We start from the raw sequence: 15,132 nt of genomic DNA, 5'->3' as shown, positions 1-15,132 counted from the left end.
GCTCTTGGCCGGCCTTGGTCAGGTCGGTCGGGGAACCTGGGCAGACATGGGTGCTCCTGGCAGATCTCAGTGAGGTCTGTCAGGGGCACCTGGTCGGACATGGGTGCTCCTGGCGGACCTTGGTAAAGTCTGTCAGGGGCACCTGCACATAAATAGGAGTGTCTCAGGTCATTCTCTTCTTTAAGTTTTGTCTAATGGAGATTCAGTCCTGCCTGGAATATTGGCAGAGGGATAGCTCGGTGGTTTGAGCATTGGCCTGCTAAACCCAGGGTTGTGAGCTCAATTCTTGAGGGGCCCATTCTGCCTCAGGCTGCTCTCCCAGCCAGCAGCACTGTCTGCTGCCAGTCTACCCCTCCCTCCCTACATGAAAGCAACGGCCGACAATCGTTTCGTGCCTTTTTCCGTGCGGGCACCATATTGCTGTCAGCATCGTCATCCACCCGCCGCTTCTGCTGTCATTCTGCTCTCCTGCTCACGCCATACCGCAGAAAGCATGGAGCCCACGCAGATCACTGCAGCAGTTGTGACCGCTCTAAACACTACGCGCATTATCATACAGTATATGCAAAATCAGAACCTGCAAAAGTAGGCGACGGCAGCGTGGTGAGGAGAGTGATGAGGACTTGGACACAGACTTCTCTCAAAGTACAGGCCCTGGCAATTCAGCCATCCTGGTGGCAATGGGGCAGGCTCATGCCATGGAACGCTGATTCTGGGCCCGGGAAACAAGCACAGACTGGTGGTACCGCATAGTGTTGCAGGTCTGGGACAATTCCCAATGGCTGCGAAATTTTTGTATGCGTAAGGGCACTTTCATGGAACTTTGTGACTTGCTTTCCCCTGCCCTGAAGCGCCAGAATACCAAGATGAGAGCAGTCCTCACAGTTCAAAAGCGAGTGGCGATAGCCCTCTGGAAGCTTGCAATGCCAGACAGCTACTGGTCAGTCGGGAATCAATTTGGAGTGGGCAAATCTACTGTGGGGGCTGCTGTGATGCAAGTAGCCGACGCAATTACTGAGCTGCTGCTATCAAGGGTAGTGACCCTGGGAAATGTGCAGGTCAGAGTGGATGGCTTTGCTGCAATGGGATTCCCTAACCGTGGTTGGGCAATAGACAGAATGCATATCCCTATCTTGGGACCGAACCACCAAGGCAGCCAGTACATAAACCGAAAGGGGTACTTTTCAATGGTGCTGTAAGCACTGGTGGATCACAAGGGACGTTTCACCAACATCAACGTGGGATGGCCGGGAAAGGTACATGACGCTCGCATCTTTAGGAACTCTGGTCTGTGGGAACAGCTGCAGCAAGGGACTTACTTTCCAGACCAGAAAATAACCGTTGGGGATGTTGAAATGCCTATAGTTACCCTTAGGGACCCAGCCTACCCCTAAATGTCCTGGCTCATGAAACCATGCACAGGCACCCTGGACAATAGTCAGGAGCTGTTCAACTATAGGCTGAGCAAGTGCAGAATGGTGGTAGAATGTGCATTTGGACGTGTAAAAGTGCCCTGGCGCAGTTTACTGACTCGGTTAGACCTCAGCAAAACCAATATTCCCATTGTTATTACTGCTTGCTGTGTGCTCCACAATCTCTGTGAGAGTAAGGGGGAGACGTTTATGGCAGGGTGGGAGGTTGAGGCAAATCGCCTGGCCGCTGATTACACGCAGCCAGACACCAGGGTGGTTAGAAGAGCACAGCAGGGCACGCTGTGCATCAGAGAAGCTTTGAAAACCAGTTTCATGACTGGCCAGGCTACGGTGTGACAGTTCTGTTTGTTTCTTGATGAAAACCCACCCCATTGTTTCACTCTACTTCCCTGTAAGCCAACTGCCCTCCCCTCCCCACTTTGATCACCACTTGCAGAGGCAATAAAGTCATTGTTATTTCAAATTCATGCATTCTTTATTAATTTGTCACACAAATGGGGGGATAACTGCCAAGGTAGCCTGGGAGGGGTGCAGGAGGAGGGGAGGGTGGAAGGACAAGGCCACACTGAACTTCAAAACTTATTGAATGCCAGCTTTCTGTTGCTTGGGTAGTCCTCTGGGGTGGAGTGGTTGGGTGCCCAGAGTCCCCCCCCCCACCGCGTTCTTGGGTGTCTGGGTGAGGAGGCTATGGAACTTGGGGAGGAGGGCGGTTTGTTACACAGGGGCTGCAGTGGTGATCTGTGCTCCTGCTGCCTTTCCAGCACCTCAACCATACACCAGAGCATATCCGTTTGATCCTCCAGTAGCCTCAGCATTGCATCCTGCCTCCTTTCCTCTCGCTAATCCCTCCTCTCCTCGCGTTCATTTTGTGCTTTCCTGGACTCTGATATTGTCTCCCGCAACACATTGTGCTGGGCTCTTTCAGCGTTGGAGGCCTGCATGAGCTCAGAGAACATTTCATCGTGAGTGCGTTTTTTTTCGGCTTCTAATCTTTGATAGCCTCTGGGACAGAGATGATAGGGGGAGCTTTGAAACATTTGCAGCTGCGGGAGGGGAAAAAAGGGAGATTAGTCTCTAAAATGTCGTCTCTTTTTTTTTTAAAAGAACAATGGGTAGACTCTTTCACGGTGAACCAAGCTGTTAACATTACATAGCATGTGTGGTTTCTTTACAAGGTCGCATTTTGCCTCTTCTATCGAGGGCCTGCCGGTATGGTGTGAGAGATCACACACGCAGGGCCGGCGGGCAGCAGAATTCAGCTTGCAGGCAGACATGGTAAGCCACAGTCTTTTGGCTTCTTTAACCTTCCTAACTTGTGGGAATGGTTTCAAACAGCAGCACCCTCATTTCACATACCAAGCACCCATTGGGTTGGCCCTTTAAAAGGAGGGGGCTGCGGTTTTCGGGTTATTGTGCAGCACAAACCCAACTAATCCCCCCCACACCCCCACGCAATTCTCTGGGATGATCACTTCACCCCTCCCCAGATCGCGTGGGTAACAGCGGGGATGATTTCCGTTCAGCCACAGGCAAACAGCCCAGCAGGAACAGCCACCTTAATAAAATTTCCCTACTTCAATCAGGTGACCATGAATTATATCACTCTCTTGAGGATAACACAGAGAGAGAAAGAACAGATGTTGCTTGAATGCCAGCAAACACTGGGACCATATGCTGCCATGCTTTGTTATGCAATGACTCCAGACTATGTGCGGCAGGCCTGCCATGGTAAAGTGTCCTACCATGGAGGATGGAATAAGGCTGCCTGCCCCAGAAACCTTTTGCAAAGGCTTTGGGAGTACATCCAGGAGAGCTTCATTGAGATGTTCCTGGAGGATTTCCGCTCCATCCCCATACACATTAACAGACTTTTCCAGTAGCTGTACTGGCTGCGAATGCATCCCAAGTCTTCAGGGCAAAATTAATCATTAAACACGCTTGCTTTTAAACCGTGTATTATATTTACAAAGGTACACTCACCAGAGCTGCCTTCTCCGCCTTCAAGGTCTGGGAGCCCAGGTTGGGAGGGTATTGGCTCCAAGGTGATAAACAGCTCCTGGGTGTCAGGGAGAACGGTTTCTCCGCTTGCCTGGTGTGCGCTATCATCTTCCTCGTCCCAAAAATCCTCACCCCTGTTGCGTGAGACTCCCCCCTTGCAGGAGTCCATGTACAGGGGTGGGACAGTGGTAGGGGCACCCCCTAGAACTGCATGCAGCTCATCATAGAAGCGGCTTGTCTGGGGCTCTGACCCCGAGCAGGCATTTGCCTCTTGGGTTTTTTGGTAGGCTTGCCTGAGTTCCTTAAGTTTCACTCGGCACTGCTGCGGGTCCCTGTGATAGCCTCTGTCCTTCATGCCCTTGGAGATTTTTTTCAAATATTTTGGCATTTCGTCTTTTGGAACGGAGTTCTGATAGCATGGATTCATCTCCCCATACAGTGATCAGATCCATTACCTCCCGTATGGTCCATGCTGGAGCTCTTTTGCGATTCTGGGACTCCATGGTCACCTGTGCTGAAGAGCTCTGCATGGTCACCTCTGCTGATGAGCTCACCACACTGGCCAAACAGGAAATGAAATTCAAAAGTTCGTGGGGCTTTTCCTGTCTACCTGGCCTGTGCATCTGAGTTGAGAGTGCTGTCCAGAGCAGTCACAATGGAGCACTCTGGGATAGCTCCCGGAGGCCAATACTGTCAAATTGCGTCCACACTACCCCAAATTCGACCCAGCGGTTGATTTTAGTGCTAATCCACTTGTTGGGGAGGAGTACAGAAACCGGTTTTAAGAGCCCTTAAAGTCAGAAAAAATGGCTTTGTAGTGTGGACGAGTGTAGGGCTAAACCGATCTAATGCTGCTAAATCTGACCTAAACTCGTAGTGTAGACCAGGGCTTAGTATTCAGCCTGTAGTACCAGGCAGTGTCACAGGCATGCCTGCAGGTAGTCACAGAGAGCAAATGTTCTCATTTGCACGTGTAAGTATTTGTACAGAAAATGTTTACATGCTCGTCCAATTAAGGGTCAGAAACAATACCATGTGATTTATCTGACTAATTGCAGCTAACTGCAGCTGGAGTGTTGGCTGTGCATTGAATACTTGCGGCGAGCATCTGTAGTCAACAAAACCTGCACCAAACCCCGCAAATAAATTTGATTAATGAATTAAAATCTGGTGCAAATTGCTCGCAACTGCCCTGCAAGCAGAAAGAGCAGCTCTTTGTCAGATGATAGATTATCCATTGTGGAGTCATAGTTTTTAAAGCTAGAAGGGACCTTTAGGATCTCATAATCTGACCTCTTGCATAGCACAAGCCATGGAATTTCACCCCATAACCTCCACATCGATAACTTGTGGGCAACCCGTTTGCTCAGCTCGGTGGGGAATGATATTCATCTGGCACCAAACCAAAATGGAAGTCAGGTCCATCCTCCTCTCTCTTGCTTCCTACTACAGCATTGTTCCTCTGCAGGGTGATTACTCCAGCTGCCCACAATCATTAAATGCCAACCAAGTACTGTGGGCTGCATGCAGCAACGCACCCTCTGTCTCCTATGGGTAAGGGAGGGCTGCAGCTAGTGGTATCAGCGGCTGTTTTTCATTCTATGTTCTTCTGTAGAAGCAGGGGGGGAATCCCAAAAGCTGTGGGAGTCCCAACATCTCTTAGGGCCAGCCTGCAAAGTGCTTGCTCCTACTGATGGAGAGCTGCTCACATGAAGAGTCTCATTGGTTTCAGTGGAATCCCAAGTAAGCACTGGCCGGTGTGAGTCGCAGCTCTCCAGCCTGGCCCTGTGGGTGTATCTTTCCTCCTGGTTCAGTGCACACTCCCTTTAATCAAGCGGAGTGACATGTACCCAGGACAATGCTGCTGCTGAGGGTTTTGGCGTGATGGTTTCAGGTTTCACTGCTGTGGTTTATCGGCTGAATCAAGCACATTGTTAGACTGTGGGGATATAGGTTTGTTGGTTTTGTTTGGTTTTTAAAGCTCAATCAATCAGAGAGTGGAGTGAGAGGTTTCTGCGGTTTAGCCAGCGGGACATTGTTCAAGGTCTCTGAAGTTCCATGTTGCATTGAGTAGGATCTTCGCGTACTCTAGAGAGGAATAAAACGGATTCCCAAGAGTGCAAAAACGGTAATAAGCAGGACACCTCTCTGGAGCCCTTCTGCCCAGGGAGTCCCCAATGCAAATGCGAGTGGCGAGAGCTGGTGGAATCTGCCACAATTTATGTTTCCGGTGGAGTTGCCACATGTCCCTCTCGGGATGGCCAGGATCTCAGACACGCTGAATAGGCAGCACTAATTTAGGCTCTGCACTTGTACCCCGTAGAGGAGACGCTGGCCGCCCGTAGAAGCACCCCTGCAATGGACCAAGGGGTGGCCCAGATAGGCTGGGTGCTTCTGCTCAGCTTTCTGTTGAATCCGTATAGATCTCTGGACACCTGATAGGTAACACCCTGAAATCCACTGCGTGACAATAAATAGCAAATGCACAAAGATTCACAAGGTGGTGGTGGTGGGGGGAAATCACCTGCTACAGGCCAGACTGTGCTGTCCCTCATCCTGCTGGATCCCGAGCTCCTGGGAGACTGCTGTTCCTTATTCCTGGAGTATTCAAACCAGGGGCCTGCTCAAGGCACAGGGTGCTACTCTGCAGGAGTAAGGATGCCCAGTGCGTGGCCTTCGTTGGAAGGGGCAGGGCTGCTGGCTGCTGCTTCGCCCTTGACGTGCCCGCTGAATGAGCGCTGCTTGCCCCATGTCGGAGCCTGGGCGTGAGACTCTGCTAGGGCAGGGCCTGTGGCTTTTCCTTATCGCTCCCTTCCCACAGCCACGCTCAGCATTTTGGCTTTTCTCCTGGACGGCCCAGGATTTCCCCCGGGGTGCCACCGTCTGATCCCACTTCCTCAGCCGGAACAGCTGGAGCGGGCTCCCCTTCCAGCCCTCAGCCTGCTGCCCGCAACCTGTCGAAATCAGTGCTTGGGGGAGAGGAGAGGCCTGCCAGTAGCAGGGGCCACCGTCTGGCTGAAATCAGGACTTTGGGGCGGAGGGGGGATAAAGTCCCTTTAAGCCCCTTGACTTGTGAGCTCTGTCTGACATCACCCGGCCGGGGAGGGGCCTGCCTGCGAGTTATTGTTACTCTGCATCACTTCCTCGCTGCCACCCTGCTAACGGTTACGGCGCCGAGCTGCAGCTGGAGGTGCAAAGTGGATCTCTCTCGCTGTGTGTGTGTTTGTGTTCCGGCTACTCCTGCTCCACAAAGCCGCCTCGGGGAGGCGGGGGAGGGAAGGCTTTCAGGCTGGAGCTGCCTTTTTCATGGCTTTTCTCCCCCACGATGAGATCCAGAACTCGGCCACCAAGAGACTCTACTCCAGGTAAGAGGGGGCTTTGCTGGCAGCTGTTGACGGTGCCCCCCCTCCCCACCCCCCGGCAGGGGCCGTGGCTCGCCCCCGGGGCGGTCTCCCAGCTGCTCCTGTTGCCGCGTTCAAGTGCTCGCTGCAATCGCCCGCACGCGGGGCCAGCGGAAAAGTTCTCCGGCTTCGGAGAGCCGCGGTGCTGCGAGCCGGCGGGGGTCGCCAGGGGCTGGGCGATGTTTCACGCCGCAGCTCGCCGGTTAAAGCAGCCAGGCTCCCCCCCCCCAGCCCCGGCCGTGGGCTTCCCCGGGCTGGAGTCGAGCGGCGGAGACCACAGACCGGCCGCCGGGCTTTGCAGCCGCTGGCTCATCGCTGCTCCGTCCCTTGCAGCTGTGAGCGCCCGGGCTGGAGCGAGGGGCCGGCTCCTGTGGTCGACGCTCACCCTCGGCTTGCAGCGGGCGGGGGTGGGGGGGGGTCTCTGCAGCCCAGCCCGCGACTCTGTGTCGAAGCGAAACCCCAGGGTCAGCTGGGTGCACACGGGACTGCAGTGAGCCGGTTTGCACCGGGTTTCTCTTCCGTGCGGGGTTCCGGGGGCGCAGCGCCGCCTGGCTCCGGCTGGAAAGGCCCCCTGGGGTCGTGTCTTTTGCTTGCGTCCCTTGGTGTAAACCCTCCTCGTCGAAAACGGAGCCGGCTTTTAGCAAACGCTGCTATTGATCTTCCCGGCTCTGGCGCAGACGGGCTTAGAGGGGGAAGCATCTCCTCCCTGGCATTGGTTTATCTCGCCCCAGTTCAGAAGGGTGTGTGTACACACATACACACACGTACACACACACACGCAGTTGATGCCCACATGGGCATCGGGGGGGTTGAACCAGAGACCTTTAGTGCTAAAAGCAGGAGGTTCCCCCTACTGGAGCTGACCGGAGGATGGCGGTTCCCTTACACGTTAACTTTAGAGGTTTAATTCCTTACTATGGAACAAGCCCCTGCTGTGTCTGATTCAGCCTGATCTAGGATGTCCAGCTCTGCTGAGACTGGGGCAAAATGGGTATTTGAATTTCACTCTCCCAGGCCAGACCCCTAGCCTCAGAGCTAGAGAGTCCCTCTTGAAAACACTGTTGAAACCAATATGTTTCAGCTGCCTGACAAAAATTCATTTAGTTGAAAATGTTCTCACCAGCTGTAGCCTCTACCCCCTGGAGCTGAAGGAGCAGCTCCATTAGCCAGCAGCTGTAGTGGATTCTTATCCTCTTGACTAGGGAGGGACAGAGGCCCACCGTGTGGGTTACCAGTGCATCTGGGAGGGGAATCATGTGAAAAGATGGTCTGATGCTTGATTCTGTATAGACCAGTGCTGCTTTTGCAAACATGTAGCAAAGTAGGGCCCTGCTCTGAGTAGCTTATGGTCTGTTTCAGGTGGCAAAGGGTACACAGGAGGACTGCAATTCATAACGTGCACTGAGGATTCTGGGTGCAAAAATAAGTGGAGGAGGGTTGGTTAGAATTGGGTTTTCCGGAGTGTTTTGTAAGAGGAGAGGAAGTGCTGGTGTGTGGGAAGTGAGAGGCTGTTACTCTCATGGGGGCACAGAAAGTGTAAAGATAAGAGCAGGAGAGAGAATACTGTGCCCCTCATGGTAGAGAAAAGCTATGACATGGCTGTAATTAACATACAGGGGATTCTTTACTGAAGCTGCTGGCCACACAGACCCTGTAGTTCTCCTTGGTTCTCTAGCACAATTAGTTAGACGCTGTAGGAGCAACTTAGCATCATGCTAAGATTTTGCCTGGACCAAGCAGTCATGCATGGATGGGACTATTGATTACATTACACATTCAGAGCAGAGACAGATTTGCCTAAACCCCAGTCTCAAAGCGAAAAATGGATGCCACACATGTAAAAGTAGAGAATGTTCTCATGAACTCCATGCAAACTGAAACAGCTGTGTTTTCCCAGCTCTGGTCCTGCCTGTTACTTGAACCAAATCAAAGAAGTCTAGTGTGGAGAAAGTTCATGACCTTAAGATATTTCTGTGTTGTTATCAATATTATCTGCATTTCAGATTCTCTCCAGCAATGGGACACAGTCTGTGCAATATCTGGAATTTTAAAAAAAATTCCCTCTAACCATACACAATATGGTGTTTTTTCCATTGGCCCCTCTTTGATACATGCTTTACACAATAATTCAACCTAGCAATGAAAGGGTTATTTGTCTGATTCTATTGAATATTGGTTGAAGAGAGCACTAGGTGCCTGTTTAGGTTGTTTTTTTTTCTTCCCCCTGTTGACCACCAGCTGCTGGTAACAGCCAAAAGAGAATGCACTGTTGCAACAAATAGTTTAGCCTACCCCTGTTTTAGGCTGGGGTTGTGGAAATGTATACTACCTTCTAAGCAGGTTAGAGTCAATCTCTCTTACTTCTTGCAAACCTTTTAGTTTAAATAAACTTTAATCATTTTTGTGAAGGAAATCCAAATGGGCGTTTTGCGACTCTTTAATACATGCCCACCCCTGCATGGTTGCTGCACAACTGCTAATTCAGGGAGGGATAGGAGAGGTGGGTAGATGCCCCATCTCTTACACGTGGATTCATCTAGACAGCTCTCAGGAAAGAGGTGAGCTGCTAAAATCCCCAGCAAACTAAATTTGGCCACTTCAGCTGAGTGTAGCTCTGCGTTTTTGGGGTTGCTTGAACTCAGACTATGAGGACTATGAAATTCCCACAAACCGTGACAGCTGTGACTGAATGTCGTATCCCTCCCCCTGCTGGGAGAATACGCCACGCTGCAGCCTCGAGACCATCCTTTTGCGCCTGACCTACATGCTTTGTGTACCCAAAACTCCCATGGGCTTCCAGGGGAGTCTCAGATGCTGGTGGAATGTGGCCGTGCCTTTTGTGCTCCAAGCTCATTGAGTGTGGCTGGGACTGTGACCTTAAGCACTATGTAAGAGCTCATACAAGGACTGAAAGTGACCAGGGATCCTGGATCGTGATTTGTGGTGGATACTGTGGATCAGATTCCTCCTTGGGGGCGGGAGGGGTGGGGTGTCCTCTGAAACCCCAAAACTTAAAGGCCTTCTGCTTTAACAGGCCATTCTGCAGATTGATGAGGCTGTGTGTGAGAGTGGTCGGCATGTTCTTGGGAAAGCAGCAGCATTGAATTCACATCACGGGCGCATTACCAATCCGGCATGGAGAGGACATTAGCTAACAGTGCACTCAGATCAGAAACGAACAAAGCTGGCACGAAGGCTTGGATAAAAGATCACCCTCCCCAGTGCTGCCTGTTTGAAAAGACTCATACAGACTCCAAAGCATTTAGAAATGTTCCTGATTTGCCCTGAGCATGGCATGAACAGCATCCAGCTCATTAGTGTCAATCCAGCGTTTACCTGACCTATGTGTGCGGGGGGCTGGCAATAGGTATATCAGGGGCCCTTAAAGCATCCTGTTCTTCCTCTTAATGAAGGCGCCCTATTATGATAGACTCATGGCCTGCATTTTGCCAAAGCCAGTAGGAGCTGAGGTAGCTCAGCACCGGCACAATCGGGCAATATGAAGTGTGTTTGGAAAGTGTTTTAACAGAGCAGGGGAAAGGGAGCTAGTGTTCTGGATTTACTAATCCACTGGGGGGAAGGCCTGTGATCTGAGGGCCCCAAGCAAAACACGGAGAACCTGAGCTCTCCTCCCTGTGCTGACATGGACTCACTCTGTGACCCTTGTGCAAGTCACCGTTCCTCCATGCCTCAGTTTCCCCATTGGTAAATGAGACTAATGAACCATACCTCAGAGGTGGCATGAAGCTTGATTAGAGGTTGTGCTCCTTACTTGGATACATTTCTACTGCAGCCAGCCAGAGTCTGACCTGAGCAAACGTGGCAGGGTGGCCCTGCAGGAGCATTGATACAGATTGCCTTTTCTGTGCAGCGCTGCCCTTTTGAAGAGACCTTGTGTAATCACTCACCTTTGTACTGCTAGTCATGGTAATGATATATGGTGTGGGCTGGCTGCTTGCTCCATAAATCTGAGCAAAGCTGGAGTCTGAAATGGGAGAGGGGTGTGGGGAGCGAGGCCAGGGCCATTCTATTCATCCCTGTTTTAGAAAAGTACATCTCTGCTCGGAACGGTTCCACTCTGAAGTGCTTTACACCAGATCCTAGCCACTCTTCCATGCTAGGGAAGGGCACCAGGGCACAATCCCCCAACACACACACCTTGCATGGGACTGCCAGAGTCCTGGAGCTGTGCTTTTTAAGGGAAATGGGATGCTTGTATAGCCATCTGGTGAGTGGGTGTTAGTTTCCCCTCTGGGTTCAATCCATAGCGGATATAAGTCTGTATAGTTCTGGAGGTCCCAGGGTCAGTCCCTGGTGTGTCAGACAGGAGGACGTCCAACACATTTGCACCAACTCCTAAATTGCCCCCTTTTGTGCTACTCTGGCCCCAAAACTGCGGAGAAGATAGGGTCTAGGATTCAGATCCCAAACCAGCCCGCTGAGTGCCCTGAAAAGTTCAGTGGTTTTCTTTTTTTTTGAATAAAAGACCAAGTTGGGTGGAAGAACTATATAACAGTATGTTCATCAGCTGGGGGATATTCCCTTGGGAAGAGCCTATATCCATATTGCTGCATTTTTTTTCAGTAGCTCCCAGAAATCGCAATACTCCATGAAATATTCAGATTTTTTTTTGGACACTCAGCACTCAGAGAAGCAAATCTCCAAAGCATTCAAATAAATGGCTGTATATTATTTTGAAAGTGTGGTGGTGTGTTTTGTGTAGTGAAAGTGAAGTATAATTGGGAGCAAAAGAAAATACTTTAACCTGTTTGATAAGATTGCAGAATGGTCATCTCCTTTCCCTGGCCTGTTCAGTCACTGGCTTTTCAGCTGCAATTATTCACCAAGATGAAAATTAGCAGGTGGCTTTTGTTACGTGGACAGCTAGGAACTGGACTGAAATCCACCAACCTGCATCAACCCAGACTGGAACTGAATAGGCAACCTAGCGATGAAAAGCTTCGTTATATCTCGCTGTAAATCCTCTGAGCCATCTATGAGAGGTTTCTGATTGTTAGTGGTAGGAGAAACGTCACTGAAGCTTTTTCAAGAAAATACCAGAGATAAACAAACGTGACTGGATTGTTCCATCTCACTGGAAAGGAGTTCAGGTGAAATACATCCTTTGAAATTGCACATGTAGACTAAATGGCTGGACTCACTGTACCAAACCTAAGTGTTTAAAGCACTAAATGTTAACATTGGGAAGGAAAAACTCTCCTGTTGCATAATGCATTTTGATGCGGGTCCCAAGGGGTTGGCCATGCACAAGTTCCCAGGGTGGATGCTGATTGGTATACTGCAAGTAGGCAGGCACCTTATTTGGTAGGACAGGCAAATAGGTGGAATTGGTGCAGCTAGTTATACATGCGGAGTGGCAGGCACTCGCTACAAGGTTAAGTGACTGCACCACAATGATTCAGACCACAAATGAGATTTATTTTGCACAGTTGACTGTCTCCCCTGTACTCTGTTCACCTCACCTCTCCTGGGACGACTTCTGCAATTCCAAACAGCTACTCTCCTTCCCACCAGTGTTTCCTCCTTCTCCCCAAATGTGTATTTCTACTGCCAAAATCTCTCCCATCATGCATCACAGGCTGAAGGACATTCAGTCCTAGATCTCCGGCAGGTCTAAGGTCTGGTATGCTGTGGGCCATGAGACTTGCCATTGGAAAGCCGAAAATGCCCTTGTTTTGTGACATAAGGCCTTTGTTTTTAGCCCCGATAGATCAGACCTTCAAACTGCTATATTATTACATTTGGAAAAGCCATTTTAGATCATTTTTAGAAGTCTCTAAATTATATTAGCTGTAGTTTTTCTGCCCCCACCTACGGCCGGTGTGGTTGGACTCATGGCACGAAGGCAGCCTGCCTTGGCAGGAAAAAGGGTCTGAAAAATCACGCGCACACACATTTCTAAAATGTCTGTGCTGCGTCATAGGGGGTCTAGGCAAAACGCAGGATTACTTGGTGTGGAGTAATGGTTTTGTTGACATCTGTTCAGCTTGCAGAACTTGTTTGTAGTTTTAACATTCGTGAGTAACGTGGGTCATCCCACAGCAGCAGGCATTCTGCGAGCATCTGGATGGTTTTGTGGCTAAGGCACTGAACTGGAACTCAGGAGATGTAGGTTCATTTTCTGGCTTTGCTACAGACTCCCTGGGTAATCTTGGGCAAGTCACTGTATTTCTCATTTCACCCTATTTAAAAGGGTTTCTCTCAGCCTTTGTCTCTTCTGTCTGTTTAGAGTGTCAGTTTGTTTGGGCTGGAGACACCTCTTACTCTGTATGTGTACAGCCCATCGCACAATGGGGTTCTGTGCTTAGCTTTGGCGTCCAGTTGCTACTGTAATACAAATAATAAATGCACTGCCCTAAACACAGAGACACGTATGTGTGTATATAGGTCATCTGAACACTTTGTGTTAGTCTTCCAATCAAGATGCTGTATCAGTATTCCCTGTGCCAGTTTAGCTGACTGGCAGTTAACTAACACAGCTTATGCCAGACATTGTGCTTGTTACGTCATGTTCCCGCAAGCAATAGCAATCCTTGCATTTTTTTTGTCCTAAAATATTTCATATTGTAGAACAGATACGACAAACAGATGGAACAGAAATAGCACTTTCGAGTGGGGTGGCAGGCTTAGGAGTTATGCAATTTTCTATCAACTCAAGTCAAACCAACCTGATAGCTTTCTTTGCAGGGTAACAAGCCTTGTGGCTAGGGGGGGAAGGAGTAGACGTGGTATAGCTTGACTTTAGTAAGGCTTTTGATACTGTCTCGCATGACCTTCTCATAAACAGCCTAGATGGAGCTACTATAAGGTGGATGCATAACTGGTTGGAAAATCATTTCCAGAGAGTAGTTATCAATGGTTCACAGTCATGTTGGAAGGGCATAATGAGTGGGGTCCCACAGGGATCGGTTCTGGGTCCGGTTCTCTTCAGTATCTTCATCAGTGATTTAGATAATGGCATACAGAGTACACGTACAAAGTTTGTGGACGATACCAAGCTGGGAGGGGTTGCAAGTGCTTTGGAAGATGGGATTAAAATTCAAAATGATCTGGACAAACTGGAGAAATGGTCTGAAGTAAATAGGATGAAATTCAATAAGGACAAATGCAAAGTACTCCACTTAGGAAGGAACAATCAGTTGCACACATACGATATGGGAAATGACTGCCTTGGAAGGAGTTCTGCGGAAAGGGGTCTGGGGGTCATAGTGGATCACAAGCTAAATAGGAGTCAACAGTGTAACACTGTTGCAAAACAAACACACACATCATTCTGGGATGTATTAGCAGGACTTTTGTAAGCAAGACACGAGAAGTAATTCTTCCACTCTACTCCACGCTGATTAGGCCTGAAGTGGAGTATTGTGTCCAGTTCTGAGTGCCACATTTCAGGAAAGATGTGGACAAGTTGGAGAAGTCCAGAGAAGAGCAACAAAAATGATTAAAGTTCTAGAAAACATGACCTATGAGGGAAGATTGAAAAAAAACTGGGTTTATTTAGTCTGGAGAAGAGAAGACTGAGAGGGGACATGAGAACAGTTTTCAAGTACATAAATGGTGGTTACAAGGAGGATGGAGAAAAATTGTTGTTCTTAACCTCTGAGGATAGGACAAGAAGCAGTGGGCTTAAATTGCAGCAAGGGTGGTTTAGGTTGGACATTAGGAAAAACTTCCTAACTGTCAGGATGGTTAAACACTGGCATAAATTGCCTAGGGAGGTGGTGGAATCTCCATCATTGGGGATTTTTAAAAGCAGGTTGGACAAACACCTGTCGGGGTGCTCTAGATAATACTTAGTCCTGTCATGAGTGCAGGGGACTGGACTAGATGACCTCTCAAGGTCTCTTACAGTTCTGTGATTCTAAGTCAAATAAGCTTAATTGCCTTTGAGGGTTGGGAGCGTCCCCCTAAAGTCAGTTCACAGAGAGCTGAATGTTGACTCTTTAATTGGCCATCCCTGAGCCTTACTGGACAGGGAGACCTGGGCTTGGAAATGACGGTGTTCGCCTGACCCCTTCCTCTGCTGCATAGCATGGCTCGGTCATGCCTTGCACGGGATGGCCTTGAGTTCCATCACCTGCTACGCGAAGGTCTTTTGCCAGGAGGTTCACCCCTGTGCCGCCCACCTCGTCGTAGCTCCTTTCTGCCTCCCCTCCTGGGAAGGGTCCTGAAGAACCATGCTCATAGTCAGCAAAGGAGAAGTCGGGTACTGATGGGTCCCCAGGTGAGGAGATCATTGGCAGCCAAGTTGGGACTGACTTGGGTGCTGGGAAAATGGT

At 49.8% G+C, this 15,132-nt stretch overlaps 1 protein-coding gene across 3 annotated transcripts in view; it reads left to right on the top strand.

The window, feature by feature from the left end:
* GPSM1 (G protein signaling modulator 1) overlaps positions 1-15,132 on the top strand; it is a 210,471-nt gene that overhangs the window by 60,649 nt on the left and 134,690 nt on the right. Inside the window, exon 1 of one of the 3 annotated variants that reach the window (XM_027823419.3) lies at positions 6,669-6,796. The exons of the other annotated variants lie outside the window; for them this stretch is intronic. Coding sequence (XP_027679220.2) covers positions 6,738-6,796 — 59 coding nt within the window. The 5' untranslated portion in view covers positions 6,669-6,737. Of the gene's footprint in view, positions 1-6,668; positions 6,797-15,132 lie in introns of those variants that run through there. 3 annotated transcript variants of the gene reach the window in all.

The sequence above is a fragment of the Chelonia mydas genome, chromosome 16, assembly GCF_015237465.2.
Source record: "Chelonia mydas isolate rCheMyd1 chromosome 16, rCheMyd1.pri.v2, whole genome shotgun sequence".
Taxonomy (NCBI): domain Eukaryota; kingdom Metazoa; phylum Chordata; order Testudines; family Cheloniidae; genus Chelonia; species Chelonia mydas.
This window is presented reverse-complemented; position numbering and strand designations above follow the sequence as displayed.